The sequence below is a fragment of the Cannabis sativa genome, chromosome X (assembly GCF_029168945.1).
Source record: "Cannabis sativa cultivar Pink pepper isolate KNU-18-1 chromosome X, ASM2916894v1, whole genome shotgun sequence".
Classification (NCBI taxonomy): Eukaryota; Viridiplantae; Streptophyta; class Magnoliopsida; order Rosales; family Cannabaceae; genus Cannabis; species Cannabis sativa.
This window is the reverse complement of record NC_083610.1, coordinates 65,317,970-65,337,942: the sequence shown is the minus strand read 5'-3', so window position 1 is coordinate 65,337,942 and position 19,973 is coordinate 65,317,970. Positions and strand designations below refer to the sequence as shown.

At 30.9% G+C, this 19,973-nt stretch overlaps 1 protein-coding gene and 1 long non-coding RNA gene across 2 annotated transcripts; one reads left to right on the top strand and one right to left on the bottom strand.

The window, feature by feature from the left end:
- The first annotated feature begins 3,167 nt into the window (after positions 1 to 3,167).
- LOC115702534 (uncharacterized) lies at positions 3,168 to 4,843 on the top strand. The gene is made up of 2 exons (XR_004008910.2): positions 3,168 to 3,430; positions 4,597 to 4,843. It is a non-coding gene; the product is annotated as an uncharacterized LOC115702534 (long non-coding RNA).
- A 4,619-nt stretch (positions 4,844 to 9,462) lies between these two features.
- LOC115723621 (uncharacterized) lies at positions 9,463 to 10,482 on the bottom strand. The gene is made up of 2 exons (XM_030653107.2): positions 10,164 to 10,482; positions 9,463 to 9,689 (listed from the first exon to the last, which is right to left on the bottom strand). Exons 1-2 carry the CDS (start codon positions 10,480 to 10,482, stop codon positions 9,463 to 9,465), a joined length of 546 nt encoding a protein of 181 aa, XP_030508967.2.
- Between the last annotated feature and the right edge of the window lie 9,491 nt (positions 10,483 to 19,973).

Below are 19,973 nucleotides of genomic sequence, written 5' to 3'. Positions count from 1 at the left end.
AAGTATATATGTCATTCTTTAGGCTTTTTACATGAGCATTTAAATCAATAATTTCTTTCTTATATGAAGAACATGTAGCACATTGAGACTTAACTAAAAGTTCTTTTTCATTTAATTTTTAAAATCTCAATTTCTTCTAGAAGCATGTTGATCTTCTCTCTAAGAGTTTGGTTTTTAGCAAGCAATTTACTGAAATCATCAAATAGTTCCTTAAATGAATTAGACAACTAATCTTATGTCATATCTAAATTATCATCATTCTTACTATCACAATCATTTTGGCTAGAAATCCTTATCCCATCATCAAGCGCTATCATGCACATATTTGCTACTTCATTCTTTTCTTCATTTTAGGAGTCTTCTTCATCACTATTGAGCCAATCTGCCAACATTACCCTTCCTTTGTATTTGTTCTTCTTCTTCATTGGACAATCCATTTTCATTTGTCCGGGATTCTTTCATTCAAAGAAAATTGGTGGATCATCTTTGATCTTTCTCTCTTTTAACTCACTCGCTCTTTGTGGCTTATTTCCAAAGTTCTTTTTGAATTTCATTAACCTTTTGTATTTCTTGGAGAAGACTGTCAAGTCATTCATGTCACTACACAAGCTATCCTCATCTTCTTCACTAATGGCATGGGAGGAGGAAGACTTGAATGCAATAGTCTTCTTTTTCTTCTCAACTTCCTCTTCTTCTTGAGCACTCATGAAAATTTCATGGTTCATGAGTGAACTGATTAGTTCTTCCAAAGGAAGTGTGGAGAGATCCTTGGCTTCTTGAATGGCAACCACCTTTCCGTGATAAGCTTTGGTGAGACTTCTCAAAATCTTAGTCACCATATCTTTTTGAGTAAGTACCTTTCCAGGAGAATTCAAACCATTAGTAATTGTAGTAAAATGAGTATACATGTTAGCAATGGTTTCATCTACTTTCATATTAAAGTTCTCATATTGAGTGGGATAAATTTGAATTTTAGTCTCTTTCATAGCACTAGTTCCTTAATGAGTAACTCAAGCATTTTTCACATATCAAAGGTTGTAGAGGCTTGTTCAATATTTTTAAATATATCTCTATCCAAATCACATATAAGTGCATATTTAGCTTTAGGATTTTCAAAAAGTATATTCTTATCATTCACATCATATGCCTCATAAGTCTTAACAACTTCTACACCATTTATAACATGTTTAGCAATGTAAGGTCCACTAGACACAGTATGCCACAAATCATAATCCATAGATTGAAGGTAAGTTTCTATTTTAATTGTCCAATAAGGAAAATTTACTCCATTGAAGTATGGTCCTCTATTTGTGCTCAAACCTTCTAACTTGTTATTTTGTGAATTACTTGGAAACACCATGCTCTAAATTGTGATATCTAATCAAATAAATGAGCCCTCGCTTTGATACAAATTGTTAACCCAAGATAGGTTTCCAAGAGGGGGTGAATGGGAAATTTAAACTAATTTCAGGAAATTAAAACTTTTAGCACAAAACTACGCAATTAATCTCTTAATTAAATAAATGTAAGTAATATGGCAATCAATGATGTATAGCAAATAATCAATTGTAAAGTAAAGAGAGTTTAAGGGTAAGATATTGTAAACTCTCGATTTTTACAAGCTTTAGTAGAGCTAAGCCACCTACATCATTGGTCTTCAAAGCTATAGACCTAGCTTTAAGTTCCAATATCGAGCCAAGTTAACGGGCTTGACTAACCCTTATAACCAGGAGTTTTTTCAACGAGGTGTTTTGAAACCTCTTACAATAGTTTTGCACCACTAAGGACTATCAACCTCTTTCTTGGATTGTTGTAGTGACAATCTCACTCTAACTGGGTTGTTTACAATACCAGTGCCAATCTCACCTCAATCACAATATAGAAATGTTTGAAATTACAAGCAAATTCACTCTAGAAGTATGATGAAACAATAGATTACCTAGAGTCATTAGCAAGCATACGTTAAAGAATTAAACACAAATTTTGGCTCAAAGTGTGTGAAAAGTATTTTTTTTTATTTTAGACTTGGGAGCTCATTAAACTCACTTGAATATGTTAGGTGTATGATATAAATGCTCAGCCAACCCTGATTTTTGAGTAAAAATCGAGTTTATATAGTGTTGGGGTGAAATAGAGCCGTTTATAGCCGTCAACACGCATTTCAAGGGGATTCTACCATGAATTGGAATTTTTGATGGGAATCGGAATTCTGGATTAATTACAATCAGAATTCTAGATTCCAATCAAAATTTCAGATGGCTTACAGCGGTAAATTTTGCATTTTTTTGAATTAAAATTTGTATAACTTTTTACTTGATTACCCGATTTCAAAAATTCTAATTTTTTTCTCTTAGTTAAATGATATGTGATTTAAAAACTCAATTCAATTTTTTTACATCATTTGGTGAGAAAAATTATCGCACAAGTTAGTGGGCCAAAAATTTGTACTTAACTTTTTTAAGTATGGACTTGAAACTCACTATATAAGACTAGGAAATGTAAATAAACCTTTATGAAGTCTTGTCTTGAGTTCCTTGAGTCTTGAAATCCACTTTGGGTCACTTTCGAGAAATTTTGATAAAATTAGCATTTTACCCTTAGAGTTAATTTTGCCATAGAAAAAAATATTTTATCTTTAATTGCGCTACAAAATCAACAAATCATTAGTAATAAATAATAATCAAATATTTGTTAATCATCAAAATAAAGAGACCTAAAGTTTGAGTTAACAATTAGAGGGCTCATTATTCAGAGTTATTCAAATTTGATTTCGAGGACAAAATTCTATTGACGGGAGGATAATTGTAATGATCGCATACCTAGAATTGGAATTAGTAGACAATTAGCATTAATTAATTATATTATGTGATATGGGTCCAATTGTCAAGGAATAAGCATTTGGATTATAATTTTTCTATTTCAGAGATTTTATTAAATTCTAGATGTATTATATATGATAAACATGCATTTTAATATTTTATGATTTTGCTAGGTAACGGTTGAAATACGAGGGTTTGGCCATTCAAGTCACTTAGATACGGTTGTATATATTAGAGTTAGTAGGGAAAGAGAGTTAGACATTGGAAATATCAGAATTTATTGGGGTTATTGATCTAGACCATTGTACTCCTAGAATATTAGATTACTTCATGGTGAAGCAAGGGGCATTTTGGTCCTTTCACTTTAAGTTGTTTTTAGTTATGTGGGTGGGTTTTGTAGATAAATCCCAAAACTTTATACTGATTTTAATTCAATTAAATTGAAATTATATTTTATTGATAAACTTGACACAAAAGAAACAACCTTTTTAGCATACTCTCTCTCTCTCTCTAATGGCCATAAGGAAAACTAAGGAACCAGACCTAGATTCATTTATTTCTCAAGGAAATTCAGCAAGGAATGGGAAGAAAATTGGGTAGCAAGAACTATGGTAAGTTCTAGATACTTTTTCTCTTTGATTCTGGAAGAAAAGTTTGGTTTGGATATGTAATTTTGTGAGTTAGGCTCTGTCCAAGCTTGTGGGGTTTTGGTTTTGTTTTATAAATTGAATTAGAACTCCTTAGAGTGTTTCTAATGAGGTTTTTCTAGCTGTATCTTAGTATGAGTTAAGTTTGAGTTTTTAAGCTCAAGCTTAACTCATCAATGACGATATTTTTTTACAGGGCTTTGTTGCTGCGTTTATGAGATAGAGAATTTTACGAAGTTTAAGGTAGTTTTGGGTGAGAAATGAGATTTTTGGGAATTTTGCAGCAAAAAATGCCAAATCAATTTCTCATAAACGGTCTACCATTTTTACTGGCAGTAACCCAGAAAAGCAGTTTGCCAGTTTTTGGGGAATTTATTTCAAAGTCTCATTTTTGGGATTTTCTTGATATTTAGGGTATTGTCATGCTATTTAATATTTATTGATAGGGAAACTTCTAGTTTTGAATTTAAGTACCCAAAAGTGTTTAGGTTAACACTTACCAATTTTACATAAATGTGACATAGGGCCTTTGTTCAGCAAATAATATTTTCACTCAGGTCGACCGACATACTTGATTACAGAACCAAGGTAAGATTAGTGTAAGATATGTAAATGTATGCATGTGTTATACATGAATTATATGAATGTATACTACCAACACTATTACGGTCGAGGTACGTAGTGCATTTGTATAGTATAATGTTAAGGGGTATGACACAGTGTTACAAACACTAGCATGGGAACAATACAGAGTGTATGTGGTATAACGCTCAGTTGTACTCGGGGTACGGACTAACCCTACCAAAACTAGTATGGGACGAGTACTTAGTGCATGTGGTATAGTGGTCGTACTTCAACGTTACTAACACAAGTATGGGAAGAGTACTGAGTGTATGTGGTATAATGCTTAGTGTACTCGAGGTACAAATTAACCCTACCAACACTAGTATAGGACGAGTACTTAGTGCATGTGGTATAGAAGTCATAGTTCTATTAAGATCATTCTTGATTCATCTATTAAGCCTTGTAGGTAGGTGTATGGGCACCTAGTTACAAGTCAAAAATATCTTTATATATTTTATGCTTTTCTTATTGAGTTTGTCGACTCACCAATTTGTTTGCATGTGTAGGTAAAGGACGAGACTAAATCAAAAATGAGTCTGGAGCTCTACGAAGATCATACATATCAATACGGTTCGATCTGGAGAGTTCGATCTTTGAGACAACATGGGCTCAGTTGAGTTGGTCGCTAGGCGACGTTTTAAATTATTACATTTTGGTCATTTTGTAAAAAAATCAGGATCCCAAAGTTTATAAATTTTTGTAAACTATAATTAGTAAAGTTTGTGTTTATTTATAAATTTTTTATTAAATGCATTTTTTACTAAACCCTTTGAATTAGCAAAGGTTAGCACAGTAATTTAAATGTAACGTCCTGAACCGTGAGGGTGCCACGTGTATGTTTTTATGAATTAGTTTATAATAATAAACTAACGGTTTAATAAAAGTGTAGTTTAATTAAAACTCTTAGTAAAATAATTTAAATCATAACTTAACTTTCTATTCAAAATACCATTGGATTCGGGAATCCCCTTAATTATAGACTCTTTACAAAATGCTACAAAACAACTTATTACAAAATGTTGTCACATTTTCAAAATACAACAAAAGAAGGATCCTGTCCACTGAGAGCCAAAATATGGCGACTGATATGTACATTTCTGAGAGACATCTGACTCATGGTTGGTCCAGTTTTCACTTCCCTTTACCTGCACCATAGAGCACTTGTGAGTCACAAAGACTTAGCAAAAAAAGCAAGTAAAACACAAACATCACATAAAGTATAGTATTTAAACAATGTACAACTTACAAGGAAATATATAGAATATGCAATTATTCAAAGCATAATCAAATAATAACGATTAATTTATTCCCCTCATAAGACAAACCAACCACGATGCTTTATAAAACATCCATACCCCTCGTTACCACCGAGTTTCTTATGTCACTATCGTTGCTTAATTAAGCATTTGACAAGTAAGAAACCTATCAACAGTTTTAAAAAAGAGTAATAACTCATTCCTAACAACGGTAATTACCGTATCTTTACCTCGATCATAATCGAATCCCAAACGATAATAATCGTATCTTATTTGACATGCTAAGCAATGCAATTGACTTTTCTTACCTCAAATCCAAAATTAGGTGTGTATATCGACCTGAGTTGAATAACGCTCAAAGATCTCAAGTCCTAAAATGTCACGACAATGAAAGCTTGATAAACAACTTAACCAAATCCCAAAATAGGCCCTAAACTCAAAATTGGACAAACCCTTATCAATACCAGCTTAAAAATAGCCTAAACATCAATAAAACACCTAAAACTAAGTTCTAGAAAGTACCTCGAATGGATAAACAATTTCAGAAAATAGGGTTTCCACACTGGTCAACCGATTGACCAGTTCCATAGTGCCTTGTAGAACCGTTGAACAGGTTTCTACTGCAGAAACGGGCAACCCCTGGTTTTGCATCAAAACAAAATCAAAAATCCTCCAAACCTATTAAAACTTTCCAGAATATTGCAATACCATAAAATCAACATAATCAAGCATTCAAAACTCATAATTACACTAAAAATGCAAATCCACCATAGTTGATTTGAGTTCTTGAACTGAAATCAATCAAATCAAAACATAACAACCATAGAAACATCAAATTCATAATTAAACAACCTTTAATTAAACTTAAAAATCATGCTCTAAACTCAATTAATCATACAACCTTGAATTTAAGCAAAATCTCAAAGAAACTCAACCTAAAATCCTAGAAATCAAGAAGAATAGGTGGAGAACTTACCTCAAAGCTTGAACAACTCATATACATGATTAATTCAGCTAAGAATAGGTTTAACTGTGAAGAAGTTTGCTTTGATTCTTGTTGGTTCTTAGGGCTTCAAAAGGGAAGAAGAGAGAGAGAGAGAGAGAGAGAGAGAGAGAGAGAGAGAGAGAGAGAGAGAGAGAGAGAGAGAGAGAGAGAGAGAGAGAGAGAGTAATGCTATGTAATCTTCTTAATTTTTGATTTATCCTCAATTACCTAAATCTATTAATAAAAAATAATAAAAAATCTAATAATATGTTGGACTCTGTGCCCTAATCTTTTCGATTCAATTATCAATGAACATACAATTTTATTTTCATTACTTATTTAATGTGTTATTTGGTTCATGTGATCATTTATTTGTTTATTTGATTTATAAATTTATCCAAATCCTTATCACATTGATATTCTAGTTTACTGTGTTGTCAACATAGTGGAAAGTAATATAGATTGTGTGATTAAATGTATTCATATGATTTATCAGTACACAGGGTTTAACTGATAAGATAATCTACAATGTAGTTCACTTGCACCTTGGATAAGTGCTATGTCCTTTTAAGGGCATTGGTTAAAGTAAGCTTGAGTTGGATGTATGGAGTATGCATCGAAAGGGACTAATATTAAACTTGGAGAAGATAAATAAACTTATCGTAATATCTATTCAATTCAATATCACGTTGTTGATCTTAGATCAAATGATCTCAATCCTGAGAGGGTTAGGTTCTAGTTCAATTGCATTATTTGTATTCTTCAATCTATTCGTTAAAGTCGACCAATGGATCTTCTCGTGACATATAGATTAAGAACATGGTAGTTCATTTGAGTGAGAGCACTAATCATAGATACAAAAATATATAGCATCTATCTGGACATAGAAGTCAAACGATGATTTCCTTTGAGCTTGGCTTAATAGAGATAAATGGCTTAGTATTCATTTAAGTGATTATATTAGTTCACTGAAATATTATTTATAGGTACCTAAGTGTCTTAAGGATAAAATACATTGATTGGTGTAACAGTAAATTTGTCCCTACTCAGTGTAGATCATCTATAGAGGATCATTTATTATTAGGATTATAACAAATGGATAACTCATAGTGTATCTATATCGTGGAACATATAGAGCATTCTATATAATTGAGAGTGCAATTAAAAATTTATAGTGGTGCAAGGAGAAATTAATAAGTTAGGAAATTTACTTAGTAAATTCTAGATCTGCTTATTGGAAGCTCGGTTATATAGGCCCATAGTCCCCATACTAGTTGAGACAAACTGCTTATAAGACTCGGTTAATTGATTTTAATTAATCAATTACAATTCTAAATTAGACTATATCTTATTTATGAATTTTCACTAAGATATGGCTTGATTGTGAAGAAATAGGATTTTAGGGTTTATTTGTTAATTAAGAGACTTTCTGGAGTCTAATTAATAAATTATATAAATGAGTATTTATTTTATTTGATAATTAATTTTAATTATTAAATAAATAGTTTTGACATTTATAGAATTAGAATTGAAAAATATGGCATTTATGAAATAATAGATTAAGGGTTGAGAAAAATAGCAAAAATATAATTAGTGTAGGGCCCACATCATGGCCGACCACTAAGTCCCTATTTTTACTATTCTTTTAGCATTTTTTATTCCATATAATTCAATCCTAACCCTAAGTGAATTAGTATAAAAAGAAAAGAATAGTTCCATAATCCAACTAATGACTCTAAACTAGTTTATATCTTATCAGACAACTAGAGAGTTTGAGACTTCCTCTTCTTCTTCTTTTTCTCTCTTCTAATTTTCAAAATCCTATAGAGTTCTTCACATAAAAATTCGAGCATTAGTGATTGAGTGCATGTCCACCCATAGAAAGTTAGTCCTCAATCATAGTGTGTAAGACTGTGAAGAATTCAAACAACTGATAAGGAGTGTCGGGCTCAGATCTTAATTATACTCTGCGATAGAAAGGAACAAGGGTTAGAGATCTGAGCAGAAGGAGTCATTTAATTTCGGTGCAATCAATGTAAGGTTTCTCATACTTTATATGTGTTTAAGTTATATTGTTTTAGAAATTCATATTATTTAGGATGTTAAAAACATACTTGTTAGTAAATCTAGGTCCTGGTAAAATATATTCCAACATAAATCCTTTATTCAGCCTAGCACAACCATATAGGACAAATAATCTAAAACCTAATTAAATGACTATTTTACCCCTCCAATAAACACTTAAGGTAATTTATAACCTAAGGGTATTTTGGTCATTACTAGCTAACCCGATTAAACCGACAACTCAACATTCTAAACTAGTCCAGTACAATTCCAATATATTTCATTCTATTGTTGTCGTGGCATCTTTGACAAATTCATCGAGTTTCTATTGTCGTCGAACCTGAAAATGTTTTATTTCAAAAATGGTATATAAAATACCCACATATTCTGATAAAATCTCAGTAATTAATAAATTACGGTAAATTATTCATTTACTCAAAAAATACTAATTAACTCATAATTGGCTTAAGTAAGATTATAACCCTACTCTAATATTCATATAATTACATATTTAATAAAATATGTCCAATTTAACATAATCATAATTTTCAGGCTACTACAACTATCCCCTCCTTACAAAAAATTTGTCCTAAAAATTTACATGAATAACTCAGGATACTGCTCCCGCATCTGCGACTCTAACTCCCAAGTCGCTTTTTCAACCTTGTTATTTCTCCACAACACTTAACTAGCGAAATGGTTTTGTTTCACAATAGTTTCTCCTTACTATCCATGATCTGAACTGGTTGTTCCTCGTATGATAAGTCTGTCTAAAGTTTAATGTCCTCATAACTCAGAATATGGGTCATATCAAACACATATTTCCTAAGCATTAAAATATGGAACATGTTGTTAACTCCAGATAAAGCAGGGGGTAAGGCTAGCTGATAGGCTACTTGACCTACCCTTTCCAGTATATCGAAATGACCAATAAATCTGGGACATACTTTTCCTTTCTTTCCAAATCTCTAAATCCCCTTCATTGGTGGTACTCAAAGGAAGATGAAGTCCCCAACCTGGAACTCAATATCTCTACGCTTCGAATCAACATAGCTTTTCTATCTACTTTATGAGGTAAGCATACGAGCTCGAATCTTCTCAATGGTCTCACTAGTTCTTTGGAATGCGTCGGGTCCAAGGTATCTCCGTTCACTGACTTCATCCCAATGAATGGGCGAACGACACTTCCTTCCATATAGCATTTCATACGGTGCCATACCAATAGTACTTTGATAATTATTGTTATATGAAAACTCAGTCAGAGGAAGGTACTTGTTCCAGGAACCTTCAAAGTCTAATACATATGTGCGCACCATATCTTCAAGTATCTTGAATAGTCCTCTCAGATTGACCATCACTCTAAGGATGGAAAATTATACTGAACTTTAATTTAGTACCCATTGCTTGTTGTAAACTCTCCTAGAACTTGGATGTAAACTTTGGATCTCAATCTTAGATGATCGACTTTGGAGCACCATGAAGCCAAATTATCTCCTAACATATAGATCAACGTATTGATCTACTGTATACGTAGTCCGAACTGGTAAAAAGTGTGTTGATTTTGTATATCGATCCACTATTACATAGATAGAATCATAGAACCTCGTTGTTCTTGGTAATCCAACCACAAAGTCTATGGTTATATCCTCCCATTTCCACTCACGAATCTTAAGAGGTTGAAGTAATCCCACTAGTCTCTGATGTTCTACTTTAAATTATTGACAAGTTAGACATTTTGACATGTATTCCACGATATCACCCTTTAAACCTGGCCACCAGTACGCTGCTTTCACATCTTGATACATCTTGGTTGTTCCCGGGTGTAATGAATATGGCATGGTATGAGACTCATCCAGAATTTCCTGTTTGATATTATCGTCGGCTGGAACACAAACCCTGTCTTTATACTGCAATAAGCCATTTGATGAAATTGAGAAATCCTTTGTTGATCCAACAATAAATTTTTCTTTATACTCTTGTAACACTGGATCACTTTGTTGGGCTGTCTTGATTCTTCCTAGCAAATTAGACTGTAATCTAATGTTGGCTAGTTTCCCAAATACAAACTCAACTCTTGCTCTGGTCATATCCTCAGCCAATTCTAGTGAGATCTTCTTCAGGTCATATACTTCCTCCGAACCTTTTCAACTTAGAGCATCCGCTACCACATTTACTTTTCCAGGATGGTAGAGGATCTCGTAGTCATAGTCTTCAACCAATTCCAACCATCGTTGCTGCCTCATATTCAAATCCTTCTGAGTGAAAAAGTATTTGAGGCTTTTGTGATCCATGTAAATTTCTTACTTTTTTCCATACAGATAATGATGCCAAACTTTCAAAGAAAAAAACTACTGCTGCCAATTCAATATCGTGTGTGGAATATCGTTGTTCATACTCTTTCAATTGCCTAGACACATAGGAAATAACTTTAAAGGCTGCATTACAACGCAACCTAACCCTTGCTTTGAAGCGTCATAGTAAATTACAAATTTCTCCTCACTGATCGGCAAGGTTACTACTGGTGCGGTAATTAACTTCTGCTTCAACTCCTGGAAGCTACTTTGCACTTGTTAGTCCAAACAAATTTACAATTCTTTCAAGTTAATTCCATTAATGGTGTAAAAATATTGGCAAACACTTCAATAAACCTTTTGTAGTATCCTGCTAATCCCAAGAAACTTCTAACTTCGGTAGAAGATTTGGGTCGAGGCCAATCCCGAACCGCTTCAGTCTTCACCGGGTCCATTAAGATTCCATCCTTGTTTACAACATGCCCTAAGAAGCTTACTTGGGGCAACTAGAACTCACATTTCTTAAATTTAGCATAGAGTTCATGCTCTCAAAGATGTTGTAACACCATCCGAAGATGTTTCTCATGTGCCTCTTCTAAATCAGAGAAGATTAGAATGTCATCAATGAAGACAATTACAAAATCATCTAAAAAGTCTTTGAATACTCGGTTCATCAGGTCCATAAATGTTGTCAGAGCATTAGTTAATCCGAAGGACATCACTAGGAATTCATAGTGCCCATACCGAGTACAAAAAGCTGTCTTGGGAATATTCTCCTCTCGAATCCTCATCTGGTGATAACTAGATTGAAGATCGATCTTAGAGAAGACAGTCTTCCCCTGTAACTGATCAAACGGATCATCTATCCTTGACAAAGGATACTTGTTCTTTACTGTCAACTTATTCAACTCTCGGTAGTCAATGCACATCCTCAATATTTTGTCCTTCTTCTTTACGAACAAAACAAGTGCACCCCAAGGTGAGGTACTCGGTCTAGTAAATTTCAAATCCAACATACCTTGTAATTGAACCTTCAATTCTTTTAATTTTGTAGGTGGCATCTGATACGAAGCTTTAGATATAGGTTTTGCCCCCCAGTATCAATTCAATTTCAATGTCAATCTCCCATCTTGGTTGTAAGGTAGCTCCTCTAGAAAGACATCCAGATACTCTCGTACCACCAGAACGTGTTCAGGTCATATTGGTACTTCCCTTGTGGTATCCACCACACTGGCTAGATAACCGATACATCCATCCCACAACAAATCTCTTGCCTTAAGCGCTGAGATTATTGGAATTCACGATCCTTGAATCCTTCCCACAAACACAAATGGGTCCTCACCCTTAGGTTCAAAAGTTACCATCTTTCTCTTGCAATCAATGGTTGCGTTATACCTTGTTAGGCAGTCCATTCCCAATATAACATCAAAATCTTCTAGATTTAGTTCAATTAAATCTACTAACAATTCTCTACCCTCCACATGCACTGGAAAAGACCTAACCCACCTGTTGAAGATAACCAATTCTCTAGTAGGTCGTAAGGTGCCAAAACCACTTGGTAAAACATCATTAGGCTTATTCAGATTTAATTCACTCTACTCGACACACAAGAATGCGTAGCACCAAAATCAATTAAAGTAGTCAACATAATACCTGTTGGGATTTATGCCCTAAATAAAACTCATTTCAATATAATCAGATTTACTTATTAATAAAGATCAAAAATAACATTTAATGTTGCATGGTTCACATGATTTATTTCATGATTATTTACATAATGTATGAATTCTATTTAAGTCTAGAACATATCAATTTGTTAATGATTATAGTGTTGTCAACACAGTGGAATATAATCTTAATTATATGTTCGAAAGTTTATTCCCTGATTTGTCAGTTCAATGGATTTAGACTGACATGATAATCAGCGATAGGTATTCTTACACCTTGGATAAGTGTTATGTCCTTTCCAGGACATTGGCAAAGTTTACCAGTATCAGATGTATGGAGTATACATCGGAAGGGACCGATATTGAACTTTGATTAGATATATTAAAATTTACCGTAATATCTATTCAATTGAATATCACCTGTTGATCCTAGATCAAATGATCTTAATCCTAATATGGTTAGGTTCGATCTCAAGAGTATTATACATGTTCTTTGATTTGTTAGTTAAGCCTACTTTTGGGTCAGGGTGATACGTATATTTTGGGAACATGATAGTATAATTGAGTGGGAGCGCTAACATAAATATAGAATCTATAACTTCTATAGGAATTTAGAAGTGTAACGATGATATCCTTCGAGCTTGGCTAAACAAAGATAAATGGTGGAGATCTCATCTCACTTCGTTGAAATATCATTTATACGGAGCTAAGTGTTTTAAGGATAAAATACATTGAAGGTGTAACGGTAACTTAGTGCCTTTTCAATGTAGATCATCTATTAGAGGGTTATTGATCAAATTAGGATTATAACAATGGATAACTAATGACGTATCTATATCTTGGAACATATAGAGCATTCTATATACTGAGAGTGCAATTCTAAGTTCTATGCATGGATTCAACGAAGAATTAATAAGTCAGTGAATTTAAGATATAAATTCTTGATCTGCTTATTGGAAGCTCGGTTATATAGACCCATGGTCCCCATACTAGTTGAGACCATACTGCTTGTAAGACTCAGTTAATTGATTTTGATTAATCAATTATAATTCTAAAGTTAGACTATGTCTACTTTGTGAATTTTCACTAAGCAAGGGCGAAATTGTAAAGAAAAGAGATTCTAGGTTTATTTATTAATTAAGAGACTTTATATGTCTAATTAATAAATATATTAAATGACAATCTTATTTAATAATTAATTTTTAGTTATTAAATAATTAGAATTGGCATTTAAATGGTTGAATTTGAAAATTAGCGTTTTTGAGAAAATGAGATGCAGAAATGATAAAACAGTAAAATTGCATAAGTGAGGCCCATTATCCAAGGCCCATGGCCGGCCACACTTATAGGGTTTTATCATTTATTTTTTCATTATTTTAATGCCAAATAATTCTAACTTAAGCCTAGGTGGTTACCTATAAATAGATAGTGATGGCTCTCATTCACACTTAATTCTGTCAGATGAAAACTGAGCCTCCTATTCTTTTCTCTAGGCCGAACCACTTCTCTCTTCTTTTCTTCTCTAAATTTTGAAATCCTTGAGTGAATGAGTAGTGCCCACACACATCAAGTGATATCTCAATCATAGTGTGTCAGACTGTAGAAAATCAACCAACAAGAAGGAGAATCAGCATCAAAGGAAGGAGAGAAAGAGATCTAGCTTCAGATATTGATAATGCTCTACTACAGAAAGGAATCAAGGGCTATATATCTGAACGGAAGGAGTCATTATATTCTGCTGCACCCAATGTAAGGTTTCCTAAACTTTCTATGTGTTTATTTTATTGTTATAGAATTCATATTAGGATGTTAATGAAACATACTTGTTAGTAAATCTAGATCCTGGTAAAATATATCCAACAACTGGCCTCAAAGCCATTGTAATGATTTACTTTCATGAAATATGAATTAAAACGATGTTTTGCATTGATTTGGATTGTTTCATGTGGTTTATGTGCTTATTTGATGATAGTTTAGAAATCGCAATATATATTACTGAAATATTTTTTATTTTGATTTGGAATTATTTTTCCTGCAAAGTAGACAAAAATTAATAAATTTATGCTTTTACAGAACCTAATTTGGATTTTTTATGAATTAGTTATGAGTTTTTGAAGTTGAACGAAAATATCAGGATTTGAATGCACGCGCGCAGACGCTAAGACAGCATCTTGTCTGAAGGGCAGCTCGCACCCACGTCCCTCGGTCAAATGAGGCTGCTTGCAGCCTCTTTCCTAGGCCAAAATCATGCATCCGCGCGCAGGGGTATGCATTGCATTATGCATACCCCTGTGCCTCAAACTTGTTTTCGTCATAAATTTTGATTCAAAAATCGTTTTTCATTGAAACAAAAGCCAATTTTTGGTAGAATTTTGTGTAGAATCTAAATTTTCAATTAAAAATCTAATTGTCAGAATAAAAGTAATTTTTATTAATTTTTTTTAATTAATTAAAATTAGTTTCTGATATTAGTAGGCTTTGAATTTTGAAAATTTGATTTCTCACAAAAGGAGCCTTATGGTTAATTTTGAAATTTTAGATTATTTTATTTATTTTAATTATAAGATCAGATATTATTTTTTAAATGATCTTACTTTGTTATTAAAATATTATCTTTTAAAATAATCTTGTACTAATTTCAAAATTTGCTAACCATATCATATTTTTTTTAAAATTTGTTATTTTCAAAATATATTTTATTAATTAAAATTATAAGATTAGGAATATGTTAGGTTTAACATTTTATCTTATTAGACATTTTTTTTTATTAAAATTATATTTTGGCAAAAATAACATGAAGATTTGAAAATTTGGTTAGTTTAGTTTGAATAGATATTTTAGGGTTTCAAACCATAAATTTTTCAAACTTATTATTATTATTATTATTTTTTAAATATTCTAACCATATAAAATATCTTATTTTTCAATTAGTTTATTTATGTAATATTTGAATTTATTAAATTATAAGACTCAGAATATAATAAAATATCTAATATATTATCTTATTAGAAATTTTAAATAAATTTAAATTTTGAATAAACTTGATATTTGAAAAATTGGTTAGATATTTTTGATTTTTTGTTAGAATTTAAGAAATTTAGGAGTTTGTTGAATTTTGAATTTTTTCAAATATTCTCTAACAACCTAAATTTGAATTCTAGTTAAGATATTTATTTTAAAATTTAATTTTATTTTAAATTTTAAAATTGAGATATTTTAGCTTACTTTCCAGATATTCCAGATCAATTATTATTGTTTGTATTGTTTGATTATATTATTATGTATTCAAAATTTTTTTTACAAACCTATTATTTATTTGATCTAAATTGCTATGATTAACTTGTTGACAGATCCAATGATCTGATTTTAATCATAGTCCAATTGTCAATAGATCTTATAAATAATTTGTAACAGGTAAATTTTGCAATTTCTTTCATCTGTGTAAACCTAGTAGCATGATACGGCCCATCCAAATCTTTTGACATGTGTGAGCCTATATGTTTGCTATTGGGCTTAGATGCATATAGGAAGCCCATTTAAGTTTTACTAAGTAAATGGACTAGGTTGCTAAAATAAATTTTGACATAAGTAAATTTATTTACGCCCAGTTAGATTTGGGCTTATTCAATGAATAACAATTGTTTATTTAAAGGTTAAATTCCTCTCTTTTGGGCCTTGTGTGAGAGTTGGGGGCCAATAGAAGTGGGTACGACATACTGAACCCAACTCCATCTCACATGAACTACCCCAATTGTGAAGGCCCATTTGCCTTATTTAAATAATTGTATTAGGTTAATTATATTAGTCTAACCTAATTAAAATTGAATTAGCAACATAATTAACTTTTAAAATATATGAAATTTAATTTTTCATTTAATATTTTAAAGTTAATTTTAGAAAAACACTTAGTAAATGAAATTATTCTAGATAGTTATTTCTAGAACTAGTAATTTTTTTCTAATATTTAATTAGAAAAATATCATAGATTGTGAAATTAATTGTTTAATAGTTAATTTTGGTACAATCTAAGTTAAGTATATTTTTCCTAGTATTAAATTAGAATTAATAATTAAGTCTTCTCTATACTTAATTATTTATTTCTTGAATTTAATACATTTAATTAAATTAAAAATTTAAATATTTAAGTTGATTTTCATCATGATACTTAAATATTATTATTTTCATGTTATTTAATAAAAATTGAAAATTATTTTAAGTTTTGAAATCTTATTTCATATAACTTAAATTTGAATAATTTTCAAAATATATTTTATTTTATTTTATTAATTTTTTTTTCCACAATTTTGAAATTGCATTTCTTAAATGCAGAAATTTCGAATTTTATTTGAAAAATAGATTAAAGTTGTAAATTATTTATTTTAATTTTGGACCAACTTAAATCAATGATTTTTTCATTTAATGATTAATTAAAATAAATGAAGTAAAATACATTTAATTAGAAAATGAATTAATTAGTCAATGAAAATCTAGATAGATATTATCTGTTTTTGCTTGAAGTATTTTTTTAGTGTATTTAATTAAATAGAAAATTAATATTTAAGTTGATTTTCATCATGATACTTAAATATTTTAAATTTTTCTTATATATTTAATTAAATAGGAAAATTATATTTTTTGTTGTAAGTTAATTTTATTAATTAATTTTAGGCCAACATTAAATTAGAATAATTTTTCCAGAATTTATTTTTATTTTATTTTAAAGCATTTTCGAAAATAGTATTCTTAAATACTTCAATTTTTCGAAATGCAATGTATATTTATAGAAAATTAAATTTGAGTTGTAAATTAATTTAAATTAATTTTGTAACAACTTAAATTGAATATTTTTCTAAATATTTATTGGAAATTATTACTAAGATGGAAATAATTCATGTTATTTTCATATCCATCTCAGTAAAATTTATAAATATTAAATTAAAATTTATATTTAGAATTTTTCATTCTAAATTGGAAATTTTAATTAAATAACTATATAGTTAAAATAAATTGATTAAAATAAATATTAGAAGAAAATACACTTTAAATAATGAGCTTTATTATTAGGACATTCGATCTACATTGTTGGTTTTACATAGCTTTTGTTTTAGTGAGTAATCCTCCCTAATGGAGGAACGTTCATTATCAAGTTAGCACCGTTTAATCTCGAAAGATAAGTAGCTTTGTAAGTGTTTTTTATGGTATGGATCACCCTAATGGTGGCGACTATATTTGACTTACAAAATATGAAACAATGGTGGAAGCTCATAAGATAGAATAACCTTGACACTCGCCTAAACGGGACAACGCTGGATTCCAATCTTGATCGAATAAAAGGTTGCTAGAATGTTTAACATTTTAGATGAGCTGACAACTCTATTCAATGGATGGTAGCTTTGACTCTCGCCTAAACGGGACACTGATATCAGTTTATTGAAGACCTTGGAAATTATTTAGGATTGTATGTTTTAGTATTTTCACTTGTCATTCCTACTTGCTATATGTTTAATAATTTCTGAATTGTGTATGAATTTATATTGAACCATGTTATTTTCTGTTATTAAATTGTAGTTTAATTTCGAATCTTCATTGTTGGTCTAACTTGGTTTGTTTTTCTAATGAGATAAATCCCTAATGGATTTTCACCATTAGACATACATAATAGTGTTAGATCTCGAAAGATAAATATTGTATATGCAACATCTAGCTGTTCATCAATTGATGACACCTTAGACTAGTATTTTACAATATGAAACAAGAAGATTGTATAAATAAGATTACTTTGACTCTCGCTAATCGGAGCATCATTGGATTCTTATTTAAACAACGAAACTATCCTAATTCCTCTCTGCTTATTCATTTCGAATTAGCTCAATAACATATCATTAGATGAATGGTCTATAAATCGTTTCATGTCATTCTATTTTCTCTTAAGAAATTTAATGACGCATATGATTATATTCCCGAAATTCTATCCCAAAATGATATAAATCCTCAATCTTAGAAATCTCCTACTTGTATGGGAAAATTAGACTTAAAGTTAGATTAGTAGTGGTGGTCTAAGATAGAAGAATTACTCATGTATATTTGGTATAAATTTAAGTCTTTGACTTTAATTTTAGATTCCACACAGAAGTTTTCTTATATTTCTAATTCCAGAATACAATACAGTTACACTTTCACAAGTGTTTAATAACCATTTTCTATCAATGGATTCAAACTGTATGGAATATGAGTTTAGTATTCTGTGACCAGGATCCACTTAAACTATTCTAAGAACTCTTTGATGTAACTATACCTAAGTCATCAAAAAGACAAAACCACATTTTTATAAATCTATGGCATTTGTATCTTGTTCATAGTGGTTTTGACAAGATCATTCTCTGCAAAGAGTTAATATGCCTATATCCACTGAAAGTAAGTTCATCTCATTCGTAGATGGATGTACATTCAGGGGTGGATATGAGTTTTTTGTTGTATTCTTAAAACGATAACTCTAGATTATACCTTATGCAAAGAAATTTGAAATGTTTGAAAAATTTCTGATTTCTAGCAATGGTGATTAACAATTAAGGTAAGTGGTTCAAGATCTTGCGAACTGATAGGGGTGGAGAAATAGTTAGTAGATATGCAGTTCAAAGATCATTAAATTGATTTTTGAATTATATCCAAACTTACCTCCCCAGAAATTTCGATTTGCATATTGATGATTAGTTACTAGTCGTTGCCTAAGTCCTTCTATGGTAATACAATTTCAGAATGATGCAATAGTTGTATACTTAATGTAAATCATTACTAGATTCATGGATGACCTAATCGAAACCTTAAGAAAAGCTAGAACTGTTAACCATGGTTTCTTAGCTATTCTAAGTTATTAAGGGTGGACCATCCCATAGTCATTAGATAAGAAAGTGTTTGTTTAAACAAACACTACTTTTCTAAAAAAGTGACTAAGTCTGAAAATAAAGTAGCAAATAAAGGAGATATTTATTTCTTGATTCCATAAGTGTTCTATCATCTTATTCGTTACAAGATGATCCCACTGCCTCTGTTGTCTTAACACAACTGAAGAGGTCTATACCATTTAGTTTTCTTAGACATAATTCACGGTACCTTGTCGTAGTGGGAGAGTTTCTAGGAACTCGCCTTCTTATGACTTGGAAGACACTAGTGATTAAAATCCATTGTAAGTTTAAACAAGTAATGGATTGTCAAGATAAGAAACTAAGAAGAAAAGCCAATAGAACTATGGTTTAATCCATTCACATGGAGTAACCTAAATTTTTCTATTACAAGGACATAAAAGGAAATTTTCGTTAATAAGTCTATTCAATGGACTTAACAAAACTTCCTGTTCCTAGTATTATAGGTTTGAGTTTATCTAAACCTATGGCTCATTGTATACCTTGTAACACCCTAACTAATTTAGGCGTATTACGTGATTTTTGAACGTACTGTGCAGCTCGTTGCTAATCAACGAGGTTTATGGAAAAACGTGATTAATTAAAATTTTGCTTTTCATTAAACTTATAAACCATTTTACCAAAAAGTCTCGGGATCCCGATTTATAAAAATATTTACAAACGTTTTTACTATTCAACTTTTACATCAAAATAAGGTCAT

What these genes read in the sequence shown, in the direction of transcription:
- LOC115723621 (XM_030653107.2), bottom strand. Translation starts at nt 10,482, where the DNA reads ATGACCAGAGCAAGAGTTGAGTTTGTATTTGGGAAACTAGCCAACATT. An exon ending in AGCAGCGTACTGGTGGCCAG is followed by an intron (nt 9,690 to 10,163) that starts GTTTAAAGGGTG and finishes CATATGTATTAG; the next exon opens with ACTTTGAAGGTTCCTGGAAC.